This window comes from Monodon monoceros, unplaced genomic scaffold (assembly GCF_005190385.1).
Source record: "Monodon monoceros isolate NGI ecotype Baffin Bay Population unplaced genomic scaffold, NGI_Narwhal_1 Super_Scaffold_3, whole genome shotgun sequence".
Taxonomy (NCBI): Eukaryota; Metazoa; Chordata; class Mammalia; order Artiodactyla; family Monodontidae; genus Monodon; species Monodon monoceros.
The window spans coordinates 1,162,909-1,186,736 of record NW_021703780.1 but is presented as its reverse complement, the minus strand read 5'-3'; the positions used below and the strand labels follow the sequence as shown (position 1 = coordinate 1,186,736).

Here is a 23,828-nt window from a genome sequence, read left to right as displayed (position 1 = left end):
CGGGGCAGTGAAGCCCTCGGCAAGCGGGGCTGGAGGAGGGAGCTGGCACCACCCTCTGCTCTCCGGGAGGCAGCCAACAGGAAACGGCTCTCTCCCGGCAGGACCAATGAAAGGCACCTCTGCTTCCTAAGAGCAGTAGCGTGAGGGCTAAAAATCTCCTTAGAGAGCCGCGTGCTCTTTGTCAGAGGAGATGGTGTGTGAATCTGGAAACCAGGGGGCTCAGCATATAGAAGTGCCGTCAGCTAAAAACAGCAGTGATTGAAATCCTCTTTACAAAAGAAAAGGTCTCAAAGAAGACCTTAGAAGGAGAAGGAGGTCACAGAAGGGAGGCTTGAAAAGCGGAGGCAGGTACTGGGGAGGAGGCCGCGGTCAGGACAGAGCAGCTTTGTCCCGGGAACGCAGGTTTGGGGGTAAAGTTCCGAAGGGGAACAGTTTCCTACTGAACTGAGAATGCCCTGCACTCAGAGATTTGTGGTTTGTGCTGGCAGTGAGCATTTCCCAGGGGTCAGAGTATCACCATAATGGAAGAACAGACACATTCTTACAGGGGAGATGGTAAAAAGGACAAACACCTGCTTCTCTCTGAGGTTCTGGGAGCTTCATCCGTTAATCAATCGTGGAGCCAAGATGAACACAAAGGAAATTCTCAGAACACTTCCCCTCCGCCAGCGAACATCAAAATGCTTATGTCTACAATAGTTTGTTTTTCAGTGAGAGTGGGAAGGAGACCTTCACCTAGATCTCCTTCTTTTAATTACCTGTCTATACTCTAGTATCACTTATGTAAAACTCTACCCGCTTTCTCTGTCATCTATCTATCTAATCTGCCTAGAGAGACTGCAGGAGAGCTATGTGGATGTGTTCACATTGCTTATCTCTAGGTGAAGAGGTGGAGATAATTTTTACTTTTAAAAAATATTTCATATACATGTATACTACTTCAGTAATTAGCATATGTCATTTTTATCTTCCGGAAAAAAGCTACGTTTATTTTAAGAGAGACACAGACAGACCAAGGTTGATCATATTCCAGAGTTTTAGATTCAGGCATTTGATCAAGCAAGTTGAATCTTCTGTAAAGGGTGTTGAAACAACTGAGCTGGAGCCCAAGTGTGGAGTTATAGCTTTTTTTTTTTACAGACTTTCTTTATTTAGAGCAGTTTTAGGTTCACAACAAAATTGAAAGGTACAGAGATCTCCCATGTACCCCGCCCCTCCCCCCCACAGAGACACACACACACACACACACACACACACACACAGACACACACAGAGACACACACAGAGACACACACACACAGACACACAGACATACAGACACACACAGACACACACACAGACACACACACACACACAGACACACACAGAGACACACACAGACACAGATACACACAGAGACACAGACACACACACAGACACATACACACAGAGACACAGACACAGACACACACACACAGAGCCTCCCCTGCTATCAGCATCCCCACCAGATGATGCAGGTGTTACAATCGATGAACCTATATGGGCACCCAGTCACCCAGTTACGACATCAGCACCACCCATAGTTCGTATCAGGGTCCACTCGCGGTGCTGTGCGTTCTGCAGGTTTGGACAGATGTATAATGATATGTATCCACATTATAACATCATACACAGTATTTGCACTGTCTACTCATCTCCTTCCACTGCCACAACCACTGGTATTTTTATGTTGGGGTTACAGCTTTTTTTTTTTTTTTAATATTTATTTATTTATTTGGCTGCCTCGGGTCTTAGCTGCGGCACGCAGGGTATTTCATTGCAGCGTGCGGGCTTCTCTCTGGTTGTGTTGGGCAGGCTCCAGAGCCTGTGGGCTTAGTTGCCCCATGCATGTGGGATCTTAGTTCCCTGATCTGGGATTGAACCCACATCCCCTGCATTGGAAGGTGGACTCGTAACCACTGGATCGCCAGGGAAGTCCCTGGGTTACAGCTTTTTAAAGGCCAGATCTCCTTTTGTACTGCTTCTTTCTTTGGAATTTGGATTTACAGAAAACTCCGTTCTAATTTCTAAACTCTACTGCTTATCAGCTGTGTGGCCCTGATCAAATTGCTCAACCTCTCTGAGCCTAAGCATCCTCAACTGTAACACAGACACAAAACAACTATCTGGCAGCGATGAACAAATGTGTACAAAGTGCTTACGGTCATTCTGAGGAATGTGCGTGTGCATATGTGCCGTGCACACATGTTGTGTGTATGTGTATATGTGTTGTGTGCTGTGTGTGCACGTAGGACTGTACAGGCATATACTGCATATGCCCATCTGGATACATGTATGTTATATGTGTACACACGTGTGCATGTACATTTGCATTTTGCCCTCATTTTACTGCCGCTGTGTATTTCTAGCAGGCGGTGCTGATGAGACACAGAGGTGGTACAGGAGGTCAGATGCAGGGGAGCCTGCAGGAGACCCAGCTCTGCCGGCCCCTGCCAACCAGCACTCCTGCCCGGCACCCCCTCCCCCGGGGCTGAGGCAGAGCTGCCCACTGGGACCCCAGAGTGGTCGGAGTGAGAAGTTACCCAGGTCAGTTGAAATGCACTGTTTACTTGTTAAATTCCCAAAGGTAACCCTGCCCAGGATGGTTTACCGACTCACAGCACTTGGGTCTCCTCTTACATTATTAAGCTCCAGAGAACTGTGTTTCTTATTCATCATCACACAAAACTCAAAAGAACCAAGACAGAATCCCGCCTCCTGGCACCTCAACAACCCCAGAGGAAAAATCGAGCAGTCCGAGGTCCCTGGTCTCAGATAAAACAAAGTATTTAAATTCTGACTGATTTCTTCTTTTTCCCAAGAGGGGTTTTATGCTGGGTGATAAGAACTTCTTTAGTTTTTGATTTTTGGATCTGTTTCTTTTAATCCCTGGCCCCTGTAAACTTTATTCATTAATGTTAAGAATAACATAGTAGAGTCAAAATTCTGGAGCTGAAGTGGAAAAATATAACCAGAGTACGTAACATTGGACCCTAAGCCACAAAAATTATAGCACAATTTGTTGCTAAACAAACTTAATGTCCTTTATTAAATTCCTCTATTATAAGCCTCCCAAAGATTCCTGCAGTTCCTGGAACTTAAAGCTGTACAAGCCACACCATTTGCTACTTTTCTGTCGCTAAGTTTCCAAAACCAAGCAACGCTGAGATCTCAGCCAGGAAACAAGAATTGTACACTCTCTTTCCTCACCTTTCTCTCTGGTGGACAGTGCAACCCAATGAATAATATTTTAGGAGATTCCAAAATTTTCCCAAATGGTAAAAAAAATTACATTTAACAAATGAGTTTATATTTTAAACATACATATAAATTAGACAAACGGAATCCCAATTCAATGATATGCAGTGCAATCAAAGGGAAGGCTCCCGTCAGGCAACACTTGGCTTTAGACGTGTACCCTGAGGATAAGAGGGAATTTTGAGAAGCCCACCAGGGATTCTCAGTCTCAGCACCGCTGACGTTTTGGGAAAGGTCATTATTCGCGTGCGGGTGTTTAGCAGCATCACTGGCCTTCGTCCACCAGATGCCAGGAGCAGCCCCCACCCACGTGTGACAGTCACGGTGCCTCCGGACATCACACAGGCAGGCCCCATGGAGACCCTCAACTCCAATTTAAAAAAATCCAGGCTGTTCAATAAAAAGGAAAGAAACACCAACACAAGGTACACCGTGGATGACTCTCAAAAACTTTATACCAGGAAGGACGCCAGACCCAAAGACCACACACTGTATGGTCCCATTTATATGAACTAGCCTGCGAGGCAGCTCTACAGAGAAAGAAAGTGCATCTGTGGGCGGGTGTCAGTGTGGGAAGGAGGGGTGATGACACTGCTCTGCATCTGGTTATGGTGACAGCTGCACAACTGGGTCGGTGTTCTTAACCTCACTGAATAGCACACGGTAGATGTGTACTATTTACATATAGCATGTAAATTTGACCTCAATAAAGCTGTTTTTAAAAAAACATGAAAAAAACAATAGGAGGGTAAACGTATCGCCCAAGGAAGAATCAAAACAGGGGCCACCCTGATCCCAGCGACTTGCTTTGACTCCGGACAGCAGTCTCCCCAAACAGAGGTCAGAGCCCCGCCTTCTCCTGGCCCGAGCGACCGTTAGAACAAGCCTGAGGTGTTTTTGCCAAACAGCTGCATCGTCTGTTAGCACCTGATGCCATCCAACGGGCTGTGTAGTCAGTGCTGGTCTGTGTCTTTCTATGGAAAACATTGTGTATGCATGGTCACCCATGTCCAACCTGGCCAGGAAGAAGACGGGCAATCAGCAGGGGTCTGCCCTATAAGACCATCTCCGTCTTCTGTTAGCATGTGAAATAGTTCATGGTGAAGCATGCCTAGCGTGACATAAAATGCAAAGGGGAAAAAGGTTTGAAAGCCCCCAGAATCCCCCATGGCCGACTCAAACCTCTGTCACAGTAAAAAAAAAAAAACCAAGTCTATCTCCTTTGGTGTGCGTTAAATAACAGCTGTTGTTGCTATTCAAAGAAATTCTGGGGTCTCTTTTATTGTAAATGGGACAGCACATGCCTTCTTAGGGAACGGAAATATCTTCTTACCTGGAGGGCTAGTCGTTTCCAGGGGTTGGTAACCTGTCTCAGGCAGGAGAGCTTTCCCTGGTCAAGTTATAAATACCTACTGGACCCAATACACATACAGCCCTAAGTGTGTGTATTGAAATTTTTAGAATCTTCAGGTCTGATGTACCCAAGAAAATCGAGAAATGGGTTAGAAATTGAGGCTGTTGGGTAAGTTATCCCAAGACCTCATTGTGGCGAAGTTTTGGGTAAAGGAAGGTGTTGATAGTAAATTCACCCCTATCTCCTTTAGCTGGAAGCTGTGCGGCCTTGGAAGAGATAATTTCAACAATTTACATTTTCCCCAAAGGCCACGCACACAAAAAGATACTTTTCTCTTTTAATGACTCTACATCTGATTCGAGACAAAACACTGAAATTCTGAGAAATTCTGTATTTTAAGACCCGGTAAACTGAGGACAGGAGAACTCACACTGGCCCTGACGGATATGGCAGCTAGGAAGGTGGGTGACGCCTGCCAACATTTCAGGAAAAATAACTGAACGATAAATAATTCTGATTAGGCCCAACTTCCGAAGTGGGCTGAGGGCAGGAAGGATGATGATCTACCCAGTTAAATCCCACTGGTTTCCTAGAAAATTGTTTGTCTCACGCGTATTCTGGGAAATGTGCACAATTTTACAGCGACGTTTTGCTGAACAGGGTCCAGGCAACAAACACATGTTAAAAATAAGCATCTCCTAAAACATGGGAATAAGAAAAAGGTGACATTGCTAGAGAAGACCCAAAGTCATGGTTTTCTGCCTACCTCTTCTTGAAAAATACATAAATATAAGCTTCAGAAGTAATTTTGCAAGTTTTCTTTCCAGATCTTGGCAGTTGTCAAGTGCCAGGATCGGAGCGAGAGGCATATGGCTGGGGTAAAGCCCTCACTACCTAAGTGGCGCAGGTTAGGCGATTTTCCAAAATACGAAGTTGTCTTTTACTTCCAGAGGGCATGATGGTTCCCTGCTTTCTTAGCTTTGAGTTTTAAACTTATAGAAACCAAAGGGGGGGGGGTGGGGTTACTGATTCAACAACCCAACTGGGTTTATTCTAGCTAAGGAAGTCAGAGATGTATTCACCACTATACTTAACCATCGTCTGTTAAAATATTTACTCATTGCCTTTTTATAATGGTTGTTATAACTACTTTTCAACTGCCCCATTGTTTCCTTTCCTACACAAAGTTTTCTTTTGAAAAAGTTAATTCTTTTCCATGGACTTGAGAGCTTTTGTTTTGTCTTGTTTTGTTTGTTTTTGTTTTGTTTTGGGGCAAAACAATTCTCGACAAGAGGAGACTGATTCTTTGGTCTTAAAAGTATGTTAAGATATGTCTGACAATTTGGTGTTAGACGGAACAGCTGTCATTGGTCCAGGGTTGTGTTTGTGAGACCGTGTGACTTGGTGCCGGCCTATGCGGTGTAGACAGCAGCATCCCTCACTCCGCCTGGCAGGTCCCCAGGACCGCAGGGTCCATCCCAACCTGGCCCAATGTCCCTCCTTCCTGTCTGCTCAGTTCTTGGGCCACCTGCCCCACTGCTTCTCCCGGGCAGCTTCTGCCCTGCCTCTGGCTTATATTGTGCACCTTTGTCTTGGTTCTTCCAGCAGGTCCCTCCTAGACAGACACCATCTCTACCTGCTGCCCCTTCTAACCGAGATGCCACCCACTGGCATGTCTAGACCTGTTTAGTGGATCTCAGACACAACCAATTCAAGTCTACAAGCCTCAAGATGATTTCAGATCCACAGTCCTTGAGGAAAGACACTTCCCTGTGTAAATGTATCATGTGGAGACATGACCTGGTCTCTCGTGGACCAGGTAACTGTGGCCTCTTCTGCGATTCAATTCCACTTTATTAATTCATAAATCAATCCACTGGGACCCGACTATGTCACATGATAACGTTGCCTCAACCTTTGTTTCTAAATCATTTTGGCAGGTTATCTTTGATTTGCTCACATGGAGAGCTCATTGCTCATTGGTTCCAACATGGTATAGAGCAAAGAGCAATGGATTATGAGTCAGACCTGAGTTCTAGGTCCTGTTCTGCTACTGAGCAGCTGAACGTGGGTGCTGGTGATTCCACAGCTTTGCTGGGAAAATGAATTAATGTACGTGAAGGTGCTCTCTATATGGAAACACTTTATGAAGCGTTATAGGATTTACAAAATAAAAGTAATTTTCTGAATGGCACTGTAGACTTCTTTCATTTTGTGAGGGAAAACAAATTTTCATAATCTGAGGAAGAAGCTACTGAACAGAAAATCTAGAGAGTCTGGACTTTTCCCAGAGAAACCTGAAGAAAAGAGGGGTAAAATAGAACAGATACGTCTGGACACTGTAATACAGTAAAGCACTTCAGATCCGATCGAGAGGCTGCACAGGAGCCTTGCCGCCAGCAGGCTGGCTTACGGTGCAACATCCCGGTCGCCCGACGTCAGCTCGTGTCTTTTCCAAAGAGGTGTGTGCTTCTAGCACCAGAAGTTGTGCTTCTCTAGAGAGAAGAAAAGTGGCTTTAAGCAACCGTTTCAACTGGTACCGTGAACTTTGTCCAGAGCTAGTTTCACAGTAAACAATCAGCATCAAAACTCTTCTGAGAAATGAATGTAAATTGTGAGAAAGGCAGTGAATGAAGAAATCCAGGAAACAGAACAAGGCTATCAGATAGCAAGTGCATGGATTGGAGTGAAAGGTAACAAGAATAAGGTCCACGGTATTGTAAGAAATATGTAAGAGTTTAAAGATCCAAGCCACAGGAAGGTAGCTGAAGCCAGAAACGTGTGGCTGGGCTCTGGTTGGGGCTGCAGAAGGGAGCCGCAGAGGAGACCCCGGAACAGGCCTCTCCTCTGCACCAGAGGCACCCTGCACCCTGGGGGGACACATGGGCTCGGCTGGGCGGGGACCTGGCCCAGGGCTGTGAGCACAGCGGGGCCACCAATAGTTTTGACTGATTGACTTAAATACAGAAAAAGGAAATAAACATGTCAGCGGAATTATTTTTTTAGCTTAAGAAGCAAAATAAAATAAGATTAGGGTCCTAGTGGTGAGGCCTTGATAAAAAGAATGTTTAAGAGGCTAAGATTCATTTCCCAGAACATTTGACTTTTATGTATTTATTTTTTAAAGAAAGGCTCAGAAACAAATGATGTCAGCACACAGGGGAGGTTACGAAACTCCAGGTGGGCTGAACCGGGTCCTGCCTGGTCCACAGTGGGCTCAGATTCCTAGTTTCCAAGGTGCTAACTGTATGAGGGCAAACGAGGTCCTGAGCGCGTTTCTGAAAACTGGGTGGGTGGGTAGGCAGGACCCGGTGAGCAGAGGGGCTCCTGTCCTCCGTCGGATGGCTCAGCCCACCCTCTCGCGAGCCAGAAAGTGAAGATGGGGGGCTCCCACAGCGCAGTCGTGAGGGGCCAGGAGGGAAGCACAGACCGGAGCCTGGGGTCTGGGGAGCGAGCAGGGCAGAGCTGGGGCCTCTGAGGCGCCCTGCTCAGGGCAGGACAGCCTGATGGGAGCAAGACTCCGGGAGCTATGACCAGGAGACTCAGGCACCTGCCGCGAGCCAGGCCCCGCCCCCAGGCCCCGCCCCCAGGGAGCTGAGGGCCCGCTGCCGAGGCTGGCACTCCCACCTTAGAAATGCATTTGGTGAGCGACAAGGATTTACTGTGCAGCACAGGGAGCTCTACTCAGTATCCTGTAATAGCTTACAATGGAAAAGAATGTGGAAAAAGTACGTAAAACTGAGTCATTTTGCTGTACACTTGAAGCTAACACAATATTGTAAATCAACTAAACTTCAGTAGAAAAAAAAAGAAAGAAATGCACTTGGTGATTTTTGGCACAGGAGAAGGGCGTGCTTTATGACTGGGATTCATCAAAATCTCACAAACACTTAAATTAGGTCCCTCACCAAATAGAGGAACATCGTGATTTTTGCAATAGAGGAGACAGTCTTAATAAGTTGTATGTTTGTAGAATTATTATATATCTGAGTCTCTGAAATGCACTAGGAGAGAAGGCAATTTAAAGACACATTGACACTCGCGAGGGGGGATGCTTCAGCCTCTGCTCACGTCTTGTGAAGTGCAGATTCTCATATGTGAGCCTCTTAATGGAAGGGACACCCACAGGAGAACACTGCACAGGAAACATAGAGCAGCTTTCTCACCGAGGGTCCCCCCAAATAACAATAATAATCTTCAATTATCTTTGAAGAAAGGACCAGAAAAAATGAACATTTGAAAAATCAGAGAATTTTCATTATCTTTTCACTTGTGCCTCTACAGAGAATGAAACAGAAACAGATTAGTGAAGTCTCGGGTATTAGGAAACGTGAAAAAACCAAATCAGAATGGGGTCGGGAGACCCACGCACATAGGCTGCAGTAAAACCAGTGGGCTTCAGGGCCTCAGTGTTTCCTAGGGAGCTTGTGAGCACAGGTCCACACAGCATACATGACACCAGGGTCCTCTGTGTGACAGCCAGTAATGGTCACGGAATTAAACAAAAAAGAGTACGGGACAGAACATAAACACATGCTGTTAAAAATGTTCTTGTTGAATTTTATACTTATCGCTCCAATAAATAAATGAGAACAAAAATAAAATAAATATCACAGTAAAAAGAAGAAAAAAGTCGACTAATACTTTTCAATTGCAATAAAGTATATTTTGAAAATTGGGGAAATACATATGTACCTATACGTTGGTCTGTCACATTAATGAATAATTACAATTTGTTTTAAAGCCTTAACTTTTGTAAATTTGTTGCAAAAGTTAACAAATAAACATAAGGAGAACCGAACTTCTCTTTATGTCAGATTTGTCCATCCATCTTCTCTCATCATTGATCACAGACCTCTTTTGCTTTATTTTAATTTTGAAAAATTCCTTTCATGTTAAGCAACAGGTATATCGATACAAATAGTTAGGAAAAGTTTTAAAAGCATAAGATTGCGAAACATTTATAGAAAACCCATTTCACATCAAATTCCATAAATAGCATGTCTATGCGTCTTTGGGACCAATTCTGGTAGCTTTCAAATATCTCTCCAGCCCCAAAATTGTAAAGGCAAGTAAATGTTCAGGTGGTTACACAGGGGCTGCCCTTGGTTATTTCAAATCTACTCTGCAGGCTGGAGACCAAACTGCCCCCGTGGGGCTCAGATTCCAAGTCTTTCTGAATTTAGTGAAAAAGAAAAAGGCAAAGCTAAGCCTAGCTGATTCCCTCTGTGCCAGTGCTGCCTGTTAACTGGGATTCTCTACATTCACATCGTGTAGAAAACATCGTTAATTAAAGATGATGTAATAAAAACACCCACATCTAAAGGTGATGTAATATTATTAAGACTCTACAGCAGACACAGCCGTTATTTAGACTTGGGTCAACCAAAGAAATTTTGGGGGAGGAGTATTTTAGCACTGGAATGGTTTAGGATTGCTGGCTCTTGGTAGACAGATCAACGTTTAGTTGTTTATTACTAAAAGTTATTTGTAGTAAATGCTCTGTGGCCAGTGCGTCTCCACATCTCCTGCACTGGGAGCGCTGAGGCCCTGCTGCCCCCCTGGAGGGACGGCTGTGAGGAGGGGCAGAAGGGATCCCCCAAGTCCTGGTGCCGCACCTGGGGGCGGGGAGGGGACTTCAGGTCGCCAGGGGCACCTGGTGACCATGCTGCCTGGAAGCTCCAGCTCTGGAGTCTGGAGCGCGGCTGAAGCATTTCGGCGGCCCTGCCGGGGACACCCTTGTGCGGAAGTACCTCTGCAGGGTCGCATTGCAGCACCTGGGGACCCCGGAGAGCGGCCGGGCCGCCCCAGCCTGGGCGCACGGTGAGCGCCGCCAGGCTCGGGCCACTCTCTGGGGCCGCCGTACCGCCCCCGGCCTGATAGCCCCCGGCCCCTCCAGCCTCCTCCCCCGCCCGTTTCAGGTGCTACCCGCCAGTCACCTTTGGCGCCTGACCCTCTCTGCCTCTCGGGGACCCAAACCAGCACTGCCCGCCACTACTTCAAGGTGCCGATGACCTACCTATGTCAGTCCCCCGGCCTGGTGGATTCGTATTTGGGAAGGTCCCGCGAGAGCCCATCGGGCTGACGCCTGCCCTCCCTCACAGATCTTCCCCCGCCTCCAGCCCATCCTGCCTGCCAGTCATAGCCAGGCCCCCAGATGCCCTGCACATCTGCTTCCAAGTGCACCTGGCCGTGCCGCCCCCCTCCTTCGCCCTCCGCCCAGCAGGCCCTTGACTCCCCTCCCTTTCCAGCCCCAGCCAGCGCACCCTCCACTGCAGGGGCCTCCTGGCCTGCATTTGTGCTTCTAGCTCAGCATTTGCTCACAGGACATTCCGGAGTGACTGCCCCCTCTCCCCAACTCAGTTAAAAAGCCTTTGAAGGCAGGGCCGCCAAGCCTGGCTCCTCCCCTCCCCCATGGCGGCCTGCGCGAGCTGCTGGGCGCCTGCGCGAGCTGGGCAGTGAGGCCTGACTGAGGCACGCAGTCCCTCCTCCCCCGCCCTTCACAGGGGGGCACAGTTCATAGCAGATGTCAGAGGCCACCCGACCCTGCTGGCCTTCCCTTGGAGGGTGTCATTCCTCCAGATGGGCCACGGGAAGTACAGATCGGGGGGGCACACTGGCAGGCATGGATGCTTCTAGGATGCGTTTTAAAGATGAAAGCGGTGAGTCGCAGGCCAGGCCCCCGACAGCATGCTTCCAGGCCAAAGCGTGGGGGAGAAGCCGGGCTCCTCTCAGACCACGTTTAGCGTCAGCTGCTGACGCTGATGCTCTTGGAAGCCGGTGGTACTTCCTCCTCCTACCACGGACTCTCCGTCCCGCCCATGCTGAGGGCCAGGGCTGCCTGCAGGAAGGAGTCTGGCCCACAGCGAGCAGAAAACCCTGCCAGCCAGCATCCCATTGGGTCTGGGGAGTCAGGACAGGACACAGGATGGGAAACTTCTTCTGCCCCCAGCTTTCCCGTCCTTCTTGAAGACCTGCCCTGCCTCCCTGCCCCCAGCCCTGCCCTCAGCCCCAAAGTCAGAAGGAGGGCCCCTGTTCCTTCAACACACTGTTGCTTCCCCTGCCTCTGTCCTTGATGAGTCTCCACTGAGTTATCTGAGCTGAATAACAGCAAATCCCTGGGCTTCTTGCACAACCCCCCCACCCCGGAGCCCCTCAACTTGTGTAACGCTGCACCTCAAGGACAGAACGCCGTCTGCTTCGGGTGCTGGGCTCCCAGCACCAACCCCACTCTGGTCCAATTCCGTGTTCCTGAAAAGGGCCTCCTGGGGCGCCACGACACCCCAGGACTCTGCCCGCCACCCTGGGAGGTATCAGGAAGGCCCGGTGGAGGCACGTATGGCGGACACAGCGTCCACGCAAGGGGATGTGGTGGGAAGAAGAAAGGCTTCCCTCGTGCCTCACCTGTGTTCCTCCTGTCTCCCCACGAGGCCCCGACCTCAGGAGAGAACTCCAGCGTGGATGCCCGCACCCACTGGCATTGCCCCAGGGGTGCTGGCGTTTACAAGGAAGTGGCGACCTTAGCGCAGTGGGGTCAGGCTGCTTGGACTCCAGGCCTCACTCTGCCACTTCCTGGCCTGAGACTGGACAACACTCAAGTTCTCTAGAATTTCTAGAGTTTCTTCATCTCAAAATTGGGGATAAAAGTAAAACCTATGTGACAAGATTGTCGAGAGGATGCGCTTTCGGGAACATCACACACTAAGTGCTCAGTGACTGTCGACCGTCCAGAGGCTGCCTGTCCTGTCCTCCAGATGGGGGGAGGGGGGCCAAAGGGGCCTTCCTAGACCATCAGGGGCCACCCCGGGGGCTGCAAGGTGGGCTCTGGCTACACCTCTGCGCCACCAAACAGGGTGCCGTCCAACCCCGCTCACCCCTCCCAGGGAGTTTCTTTCAGGCGGGTCTGAGAAGAAGTCCCCATGGAGTGGGCTGCCTCCTCGGGGGCTCCCAAGGTGTTCCAGGGAACTGGGGTCGCAGTGGACTTCTACCAGGCCACCTGGTCACGGGTCCAAGGCCTCGGCAGCGCTCTCCCGGCCCGGCACCACCTCTGCCCCGAGCTGCGCATCGGTACCCGCAGCTCTGAGCTCCCAGCAGCGGATGACTCAGGAGGGGCTCTCGTGCCGCGGGAATGGCCCACCGTGCAGCACACCTGAGATGCACCTGATCTCACACCGTCCTGCTGTTCCTGTTGGCATCCGCGTGCTTCACACACACCAAGGGGAATGGAACGTCCGGCAGAGCCGGGACGGGCCTCTCTGGATGCCCTCTGAGGAAGCTGGGCGCCCGTGGCCTCTTGCCATGAAGGGCACACCCTTTGCAAAGCAGGTGACATTTCTCTGGGGCACATGTTGGCCTTTCGATTATTATTTTCCAAAAAGGCTCCCAGCAGTGCCTTGGGGAAACCCAGAGCCGACTGACAGGCAGGGCAGCTCGCCAGAAAGCACGGTTGCTGTCTGTGCTGGTCTGGCCACGTCTGGGGGCAAGTGGACTCTGTCCCTCTCTGTGGCCGGAGGGACACACACGTCAAGGTCCCATCACACACGTGCTCATCGTGAGAGTGTCCGGGGGGCCAGGCCCCGACCCCCGTGAGCTGATGTGTCTCCCTGGGTCGAGCTCACAGAACGCACTTGGCATGGTCTGCGTTGTTTCCAAAAACTGTCCCGAACTATCGATACTAGAAGGGATTGTCCTCCCCCAGAACCAGCCCCCCTGCCCCATCTAGTTTTCCTACACAGGCCTTGGTATAAAGGACGTTCTCAGGTCCGATCCCTTCCCCACAGACGCAGCACACCGCCGGGATCAGAACACCGGCGGCCTGTGCTCAGTCAAGGCCGCCAGAGCCCTTTACACACCCTGCAGGTGTTTGCTCAGCAGTGGATGGCAACGCTTCCCCGACAGTGAGCCCAGAGCGGCCCCGCGGCCTCGCGGCGGAGCCCAGGCTGCAGGAGAGAACGCGAATTCTGATACTGGCTGCGATAATCACGTCCCACTGTTGCAGCTAGGGGGGAAGCAAGAGAGCAAAGTGTCCTGGTGAAATGCAGCCGCCGTCACCGGATTCAAGCACCTGACAGCCTGGGTGTCCTAGCTGGGGGCCCAGCAAGACCCCAGTAAACCCTCAGAAGGGACGGTGAACGTTCTCAAGCCTCTGGGAACAAGTCAAAGGCCGTTTTTTTTTTTGTTTCTTTTTCCCTCCCTTTCTCTGGGCAACAAAAAGGAAAGGGAAGAGGAACTTCCCTCCGAAGTCTTGGTGATTTCTTCTTAAGTACATCTATAAATACAAGCGTGTTGAAAGCACATTCTCGATAAAATTATTAATAACGCAGGGTCAGGATGGGAGGGGTCACCTAATGTGGGATCACAGGGTATTGAGTCTTAGCATGTTCCCTATTTTCAAGACGAGATGCTGGTGTGCAGGGCAGCCTGTCGTGACCAGCTCTGACTTTCCCTGGGCTCCCAGGTTCTGCTGCCTAAGGTCCCAATGCCCCTTGACGTTGCCCACATGGCTCCCCTGAAGGCTAAGGAGTCCTCTAAAATAAAATTTAAAAACAACAGAACACAGCTGTGTGCACACACACGCATGCACAGCAGTCCCTGGAATTTGTAGGCTGTCTGTCTCATGCACCAGCAACAGGAAGCAGCCCCAGAAGTTGGAAGTAGGGTCCCCTGCTGAGACGGAAGCCGGAGAGAATCAGCACCCCATACATAAAAAAGCCCCCAGGGGGAACCTATCCCCAGGGGGAAGCCCAAGGTTCACAAAGTTGCTCTGAGAGACGTGAGTTAAGTCAGAGAACCAGCTCAGGCAGAGGGAGCGTGGACCAGGGTGGCTGCTGAGAACATGGACGGGGACATAGGAGGCTGGAGGCTGCAGAAATGCTCCAGGGCGCGATGGCAACAGCACGCCTCTCTGGGCACGCCTGTCAGGACACCCCGCCCCCAGGTCTCAGCCCCACATCCAGGAGCGTAGGGAGATACCTCAGGACTAATTTACAAGGTGCTTTACTCCTTTTCTTTTCCCGCTTTATTGAGATATAACTGACATATAACATTGTGTAAGTTAAGGTGTACAGCGTGCTGGCTTCCAAAAATCTGATAATGAAAGACAGCCTAGTTAGGGGATAAAATTAGTCTTCATAAAGCTAATGTTTTATCTTTCACAATAAATTAATAAATTGGACATTTGGATTGGACATGAATTGTCGCAAGTATGGTGCCTGGGAGTCTGTTCCGGGTCTGTGGACAGACTTGAGCCCCTGGTGCGCGAAGCTGGGTGCCAGCAGGGCGTGAGCCCCGTGGACGCCTCTGGCCAGCGGCCCCTTCAGTCTGCCCTCAACGTGCCAGAGTCCACACCCCACCTCGGTGTGGGAAGAGCCATCGCCAGGGAAGCAAGCCCCTCACGGGTTCTGGTCCTGGGAGCAATGGCCTCCCCCTCCCCAGTCTCCCTCAAGCCCCTTCGCCTCCGCACCAAAGCCCCGCTCTGGGCGCCACGACTGTCGCCTGGATGGCCGTGATTGCTGCCTCCCGACAGGCCCCCAGCGTGGGCCCCCTTCCCCCGCACCATCACGGTGCCTGCTTGCCCAGCACGTTGGGCAAGCCCCACTCCGTGCCTGCAAAACGGCATCCACGCGCTTGCAAGGCTCCACGCCTGGGGACCAGACCGCGGGAAGCTGCAGGGCACCCGCCCTCTGAGCTTGGTCAGCTCCAGGGCTGGCGTGAGAAGGAAACCAGTTACTGTGCCAAGCAGAGAGCGAAAGCCTGGGCCTTTGCCTGTTTCTGCAGCTTTGTCTGCACCTCTCATCAGCGCCCACCCCTGTGCCTACTCTGGTCACCCAGAGAGACTGTGGCCTCTCCTGCGCGCATGCCAGGCCCCTGCCTGGACTCCCCCGCACCCACTGTGCCAGCCAACTCCAGCACTCATGCTTCAGGCCCCGATTAGGTACCACCTCCTCTGAGATGCCGTCCTGGGACACGACCTCCCTCACCCAAACTGGAATGGCCTCTCTGTGCCTTCCCCACACACAGCACCAGGGGCACCTATACCAGTGCTTATGGCCGGCTCTGTAACCGCCAGTTTTCCTAACTGCCAACCCCACCAAGCTAGTCTTTCTGAGAATCAGGGGTGGGTCTGTGCACCCTGCCTGAGTCCCAGAGTGCCAGCTGGGATGAATAAGCATTTCTCAAGCAAACTGGCAAATGACTGAATGAAGAGAAGCAGTGCAGGTCTCTTCCACCATGGGCCACGATCCTGAGACCCAGGCTGGACAGACCTGTGTTCAAAGAACATCACAGAAAAGACAGCCTAAAGAAACTGCCAGGGCCACGACCCTTCCTCTAACAAGGCAAGGCCCTTGGGGCAGGGGGGTTCACCGTCCCCACGTCCATGTGACCTGAACACCTGCTCTGGTCTCGGAGAAGGGGCCTCTGCCTCTAACATCTAAGCACGGTTAATACCATCTAACGGAAACGTCCGTGTGCATTTGGCCACCACCCACCATGGCCCCAAACAAAACCCCCAGAGAGACTGCGGGGAGCGGGCAGAGGCTTTGGCTCGGACAGCCGTGCACACGGCAGCGGTGCTGGCTTTGGCTTGGACAGCCGTGCACACGGCAGCGGTGCTGGCTCTCCCAGGGGCCCTGGCGTTAGAGCCTCACAAACCTCTAAGTGCAAAGCCCAGGGCACTCTGCCCCTCCCTCTCACATCGCACACTGATTTGAGATCAAAACCTGGGTTCAGGCAAAGTAGCACTAACGTTTTTAGTTTTCGGTGTGTTTCTTGGCCTCTCTGAGCCTCAAGTGAATGAAATAATACCTTCTCTGTGGGTTTATACGGCTTCAAGGTGATAGTTCGTGACCCGCAGAGCACCGATTACTGGGTGATTGTCGTGGGTGCCACGAGGGGTAGGGGAGCCCACAGGGTTGGGGCCGTCGCCAGAAACCCTGCTTCCCTCATGCTGTTTCCTCACGCCCCCCGGCACGCCCTCACAGGTGGGCAGTGGAGACACCTCGGGGCCTCGAGGCCTGGCACCTCCACCTGGATCACCTGTTCTTCACCCAGGTAGGCCTATTAAGTCAGAATAAGCATTGTGGTGCCCGTCACCCCACACCCATCAGGGGCCGTTCTGGCACAAAGTGTCCTGCCCCGAGCCCTTGCCAGGAGCGCCCAGGCGCTGCAGACGCAGCACACAGGTCAAGCCTCCTTCAGCCACTGAGCCCACGCGCCTCAGCTCCCGTGGTCCCGCCAGACCTCTCCTTTAAGTAAAACGTTACACTTCCTTCTTCCCCCACTGGAGTGAGTTAGACGAGAGGACGCTGGGAAATCAACTTAAACTGCTCTTCACACCAGCTACTGTCCTTCACATTGAAGCTGAGACTGGAGTTGGGAGATGGCCCTGCGCACCCTCCGGACTTCCCTCTGCTCAAGCGGGGGACTCGCTTTCTCTCCCAGGGAAAGTAGTTCACGTCTCCTGCCGTCACTACCCTCCTTCTGGAGGATGGCAGTGGCCTTAAAATAAAGCAGCATCACTGCCAGGGGCAGCCTCCGAACGTGCCTCGTGGCGCCCGTGGAAGAGCAAGTGGGATCCACACCCCAGCTAAGGGCAGGCGCAGCGCGTGCAGCTGCCCTTCACCTCAGACGCATGCACGTGTGGTGGAGGCGAGACCCCAGGACGAAACAGCCCAGGAGACAGTCCCCAGGGGCAGGTGTGCCCAGCAGGGCCCTCAGGAGTGGCAACCGCGATCACCACATGGTCACCGGGTGGGGCAGCAGGGCCCTGAGATGGCCTGGGGGCAGCAGGGCTACGGGCGAAGAAGGAGCCACAGCAGGGGAATTAGGTAAAAATCCTTCCCTTGTCAAAGAGGACGCGTAGTTCCCAACGTGATGACACAATTGCATATGTTTAAAATGAAAACAGGTGAGTTCACAAATTACTTCTGGACACTGAAAAATGAACTCTGGCTGCTTTTCTTCCGGGCAGCACCTAAACTCTGGCTTTGCAATATTTCAGGTACATTACAGTCTTCTGAGAGAGGCCCAGTACTTCAGAATCCCTGGGGTGGCTGTGGAGAAAGAATGTTACTGGCAACCGATACTAGGACAACATTTCAGGTTACAGGAACAGATCTAGGCGTTCACATTGTACCCGCATTTAAGCCTTCAAGCTGACTCCTAAATACTTCTGTTAACATATTTACATTTGTTCTTGGTTTAAGGAAAACATTACTTTAGAGCAAACTGCCGTGGCTGTAGGTGAGGAGCTCCGCGGCTGCGCTTTCCTTTCCTGCTGCGCATCTGCGGCCCGCACGAGTGTGGAGCCTGGCCCCCGGCTTGGCCTGACTTTGGCTTTACCCACCACAAAGCACCCCCAAAGCCCGCATCAGAAGCTTCGAGTGGCCCAATGATACGATCCTTTTCCCGTTGGCTTCAAAAGCCATCGTGACCAAACGCTTTCACCCATGAGGCAGAGTTGATTGGAATAATGAAAAACACTTTTTCAAAAACCATTTCATGAGGTAGCTGAGATCAAATCCCAAATCCACAGCAGACACAAAGGCGCTTAATAAGTGCTCAGGCATTTTAAATGTATTTTTAAGCGCAAACCGTGACAGTGCCTGACGACTGCTCTTTCTTCCCAAATCCCAAAGGTGCGTGCAAGCCTTGTGAGGAGGCCCCCAGAGTGAGAGCGGCGGGGGGGCTGGGAGGAGGAGAAGCCGGACGGGGGCCGAGGGCGGGCGTCTGGGGTGCTCCCCACATGACCCAAGGGCAGGCGGTTCAGGCAGGCACCACCGAGTAGGGCGCGGAAGGGCAGGGCTGGGCAGGGCCGGCTGCAGCAGGGGGCCTTCCACGGCCACCTCCAAGTGCCTTCCAGCACGGGGAAAGGCAGTGAGGCCGACGCCGGCAGTGTGGCTTTCACGGCAGCTCCCGCAGCGCGCACATCCAGCACTCACGCTCACTCACACACACACACACACACACGAGCGCGCGTGCACACTCCCCAGCCTGTGGCGCAGAAGCTGGGGGTGGGGCTGCTGGGGTCTCGGGGGGGCCTGGATCCACCGGGACACCCCTTCCTGTCCGCGGGCAGGGGCGCCAAGGGCTCAGCTAGGTCTCCGTGGTGCAGCTGCCGTAGGCCAGAGGAGGTGAGGCCGGGAGGCCACCCCAGCGCCTGGCGCCAGGCGGGGGCTCCGCGCGCCCCTGCTCTTTGTATTTACCCAGAATGCCTCTGGCTTCTTCTGCATCCCGCAAAGGGCTCTCTCCGTACTCCTCCTTCAGCCACTGGCGGAACTGGAGAAGTGAAACAAACCAGGATGTCACACAGCTCATCCCCTACACTCTCACCTGTTACCTGATGGTGTAGGTTTGCCCCTATGAACAGGGGGCCAAGGGGCATCGGGCAGTCAGCTCTGAGGCTGGCCAGCCAGTGTCTAGCAAGAGAAATGACTGCTTCTTCCAGGTTCTGGCCTGAGAACGTGAAAGCAAGCCTGACCAAGGAAATGGCACTTGACCCCAAGGCAGAGAAACAGAAACTAACATGGGGCCTGAGGACAGTGGGAAAAGGGAATGACCGCAGCGGCTGGTGGACGAGTGGCCAGTGATACTGCAGAGGGGCTGAAGGGGTGTCCTCGGAACAGCCGACCTCTGGGGGCCTTTACAGCCTCCACAAGTCTAGGCGGGCACGGAAAGACGGAGGTGTGTTCCCAGCCCCTGAGCACGCTCACCTGACAGACCTGGTGTTCCTCAAACTCCTGCAGCTGCCTCTGGAAGCCCAGGTTGGGGTTTGCACAGGACCTCCCCGCACGCACAGTGCGCAGGGCATCTTCCCAGCCGAAGTCGGTGACCGTCATGATGTATGCGACCACCAGAGTCACACTCCTGGAGACGCCGGCCAGGCTGCAGGGCCAAGAACCACACAGGCAAGGGAGGGTCGGGGACTCTGAAGGCTTCACTGCGGAAGCCTGCCTGCCCTGGGGTGCGAGTGCACAGCAAGCCAGCACGTTACTAGGAAATTACTCAGAACATACCAGCTCTCTCTCCCTTATGACACTAGAATCTCAGGCATCCTTTACCTGTGTAGCCTCATTTTTTTATTGGTTTTCTACTGGCTGTGTCTCCGGACACTTCACTGTCTGATTCCCTATTGCTCCTGAGCTCCTCTTCAGATAGTCCCCATTTCCCTGGACAGATAAAGTAACTAAAGGACATCCAGGGACTGGAGGGGTCCAGGATCTGAGCAACAAACCCAGTTATAATCTGCAGCCGTTCAGACAGCTTCACGTTTTTAGAGTCTGGTTTTCTTAGGGATATAAGGGCCAAGTCTATAACTTAAAAAACTCATTAAATACAGAAGCCCTTACCAAATATTTTGTGATCCTCTTCACATACATAAGCAGAGTGCCAGCGTGGGCACGCTCTGCAGGCCATAACGGTCAATTTTCTCTCACAGGCTGAGTAAGGGACCGATTTTAAATGCACATGCAAATTACGGCAGTCACAGAGAGGTTGTGCTGCGTCAGACTTGGAGTGCTCAGCAACGGTTTAAGATGGGGAAGTTTAGCAAATTTCTCATTTTTAGAAAAGCCTACCTTCAGACTGACACAACTGTATGAGATACAAATTCCTAGAACATCAGGCCTGCACATATTCAAATATAAATAATAGTAATAGTAAAAAACCACTCTCAAGTAGCGGTTCTTCCTGCATATCAGAAAAACTGAGAGAGCGTTAAAAAAAATACATACTCTTGGGCTGCACCCGGGCAGATGCCCTCACCAGGCACAGGACTCCAGAGCCCCTTGAAACGGCCCTGACTGCGCCGCAAAGCGTTTTGAAGCAAATGTCACAAAACCTGCACTTTGTGTTTATCACATGTCCTGCTCCTTTTAAAAGTAAAATGAAAATGGGCAGCGATGAAACGAGGGCCCACATTCCCTGAGTGCTTGCGATGTGTCAGGTGCGGGGCATCGCTCTTGAGTTCTGTGTCTCAGAGGAGCTTTCTCTGCACAATGTGTGCACAGGTATATGTGTGTGTACCACACAGACGGCAGCTGAATGCAGGTGGATAGCTGCATAGGAACTGCTCAATTCTAAGAGTCTATTCAGTTCTCTTTAAAGCAAAGTATAAGCCCCAAACACATAAAAGCTCCAATCTATAAACTGAGAAGAAATGGTCATTTTGGTGTGACAGTAACGCAATGCTAAACACCCACACATGCAATCAAAACTCTCCAGCAAGAAGCAGTGTTTTGAATGGGCACTGGGCAGAGCCCATATTCTGTCGGGATCTCGGAGGAAGGCTGGAAAAGGAGTTTCTGTGTCGTGACCTCAACAGTCCCTGCAGAAACCTAACTGAGAAAATGAAAATCCTAAGTGGAAAGGAAAGAAAAAATGTACGGTTCTCTTTGCACAAAAGCAAACAATGACTAACAAGCAGGTGGGGTCAGGTGGGGTGTGCACTGGGCGTTTGCGGGAGGTAAGCAGAACAGGCCAGGGGTCATCCGGCAGGGGCACACGTACCAGTGAACAAGGCAGCCCTCACCTCGCAGGCGGCACTCGTGGATGAATTGAATACTTTCTTTGAAATGTCTTGCCCTGGGGTGAGGGAAAAGGAGAGACGTGACATCTCTGTACTTTACTCAACATACGATGAAAAGAAAACTCCACTGAGGTTTATTGTAAAGGTCTTGAGTTCACAGCTTCAGACCCCAGTCACCGACCGGGGCTAGAACGGCCTCGGCTTTGAATCCGACCCACACCGCTGAGGTCCGGGAGGGCAGCCCATCCGCTGGAATTGTCAGAAGTTCTCTGCAAGGGATCCCTGAAACACACAGTTGCCGCTGACTTGTGGGGGGTGGGTCCTGCCCAGCCCCATGGCCAGTCTGGGTCCCTCAACACTCTGCAGTACAGCGACCTGCCTACCAGCCACCCAGGCGAGGGAGGTGCCCACCCAGTGTGGGCTCCCTGAGCTCTAAAGCCAGTTCACTTCTGACCGTCTGTGGATAGGTCCTGTCTGCCCGTCCTCCAGGCCGGGGAAGGGGAACTGCTGCTCCAGTCCCGCTCGGCCTCACTGGATATGGGACTTTGGGAATATCACCTGGCTTCCCTTAACCTCACCTAGAAAGTGGGAGCTATGTGTCACAGGCTGGGACGAAGAAACATATAACAATGTGCTTTGCAAACTCTGAGGTCCTGCATGAAGGTGAAACCGTGATCTTTCCTCCTGACCCTCGGCTTTTATAGGACCCCCTTCCCCTGTCCCTGGTTCCTGCCCAGCTGCGTGCACCAGCATGTTCTAGATGGGTAGGTGGGTTAAGTACAAGTACTCTGAGGGGAACTACAAAGTACGTGCTTTTCGATGTCTCCTGCCTTTGAATGGCTTATAATGCAGCAAAACACCTAAAGATGCCCATGGACTAAAGTCACAACACCTACTGAGTACCGATTATTTAGCAGGGACTCTGCTAAGATGCAAGAGATTCAGAGCTGAATAAAATGTGGTTCCCAGCCACACAAACTAGGTCTGCTGTCTCATGTCAGGGTGAATGAATCCAGTAAGAACGGGGAAATTCAGGTGTTGGGACAAACAAACTCAGCCAGCTATCGACTGCAGAAGAAACTCAGCAACCTAAGTGCCGGTGCCCGGCTAGATTAGGGCAGCTGGCACAGAGGAGACTCTAGTGGCAGGCCTGATGCCGCCATGTGTGGAGGGGCCAGGCTCCCACCCACAGACTCTAGACTCTCACCTGAAACCTGACTATAGAGCAGGGCAAGGGGTGCTTCTGCTGACTTTCCCAGGGGCAAACGCTCCAGGTGTAAACGTACAAAGTAAGCAGGGCGCCGCGACGCTACTCCCCCAACCGACCTGTTGTAAAACAGGCAAGGAAAGATTCCTGCTGTGATCCTGAAATCCGAGGAGACCTCCTCGGAGCAGGGCTGTGAGGCAGAAGCCAGGAAGGCCAGGCAGCAGAGCAGGGAGGGGCGGAGGGTGTGGCCCTGGAGGCGAGGCTGCCAGTGCACAGGCAGGAGTGACGGTCCAGGGCGGGGAGCGCCGCGCATCCTGTCTCTCAGCAGGTGGAGCTGGCGGTGAACTCTTCTGATGATTGGGAAGTGCTGGGGCTGAGGGGGTCTCCTCCGTCACCCTGAGGCTGTCGGGGCAGCAGTTCCCAGTCCCTCGGAGGCCCGTCTTCCCTCCAGTTCCGGCCACAGAGAAGTAAAGGGGAGGCTGTGGGCTGGGGGCCCCTCCTGATAAAAGGAAGGGCATCTCTGCCCCAGGCTTCCTGCCAGGGGACTGGGAAGTGGCTCATGCCCAGAGTTGCGTCAGCCGCTCTGCGACCACAGGTGGCAGGCCTCCGGGGTGGAAGGGGGCTCCAGGAGCTGCTGCCCAGACCTGGAGCACCCACCCCAGGCTTCTTGGGCAGGGAGTGAAGTAAATCAATGTCTTTATAACTTAAAACACTGTCAATCAGATATTCTGCTATTTACAGCCAAGCACTGTCTACCTGATATTAACAAGTGCAACGGTTTTAAAGACACTGAGCCACTCATGTGGCCGAGGAGCCACTCATGTGGCCACCTACAGGCGGCCCGCCCACCCTCTGCCTCGTGGTGTCCCATGCAGACACGCCAGAGGGTGGGCAGGTTTGACTGTAGGTCCAGGGCTAGGCAGTTCGCCCAGGACCCAGGCTCACCTCAACTGCAGGCTAGTGGCCTCCGTACCCTAGGCTGGCCACACTGCAGTATCCAAGGGTTCCCAAGAGGCCTCTCCATGCCTGCAGCCCATGCTCTAGCCTGTGCTCTGTGGGGCTCTTTCTGGTCCAGGAGAGCTGTGTCTGAGATGAGACAGGTGCGAAGAACACCCTCCAAGCAAAGGAAGAGCGAATCAGGAAACGAGAGACAACGGCCTGAGCGCGTGGGGAGCACGGACGGCCTCAGAACACACTGTGGAGGCTACGCCAGGCAGGTGGCTTGTCCCGGGGACCTGTCGGCCCTGGGGAGGCCACCGACACCTTACAGAGACGACAAGTGAGCCCGTTTACTGGAACCCCAGGGTGGGAACCTCTTCTGTCTGCCTTTCACGCCTGCATGTCCGAAACCACACGCAGGATGAAACCCAGGTCCTAAATAAGGCGTGGTGCTGGGTTCAAGGGTCAGTTTTGCCACACCTCAGCATGAGAGACTGAGGTGGGGTGTGGTCAGCAGGGAAATGTCT

At 52.2% G+C, this 23,828-nt stretch overlaps 1 protein-coding gene across 4 annotated transcripts in view; it reads right to left on the bottom strand.

Annotated features, from left to right (window-relative positions):
• Positions 1 to 23,828, bottom strand: part of DUSP22 (dual specificity phosphatase 22) — a 72,157-nt gene that overhangs the window by 7,230 nt on the left and 41,099 nt on the right. The window contains exons 5-8 of one of the 4 annotated variants that reach the window (XM_029241655.1): positions 21,137 to 21,211; positions 19,342 to 19,513; positions 18,835 to 18,907; positions 1,083 to 7,125 (exon numbers count right to left, since the gene is read on the bottom strand). In XM_029241655.1, the coding sequence (XP_029097488.1) occupies positions 7,103 to 7,125; positions 18,835 to 18,907; positions 19,342 to 19,513; positions 21,137 to 21,211 (343 nt within the window). In that variant the 3' untranslated portion in view covers positions 1,083 to 7,102. Of the gene's footprint in view, positions 1 to 1,082; positions 7,126 to 10,520; positions 18,908 to 19,341; positions 19,514 to 21,136; positions 21,212 to 23,828 lie in introns of those variants that run through there. The other 3 variants (XM_029241653.1, XM_029241654.1, XM_029241652.1) reach the window with 3 other exon arrangements.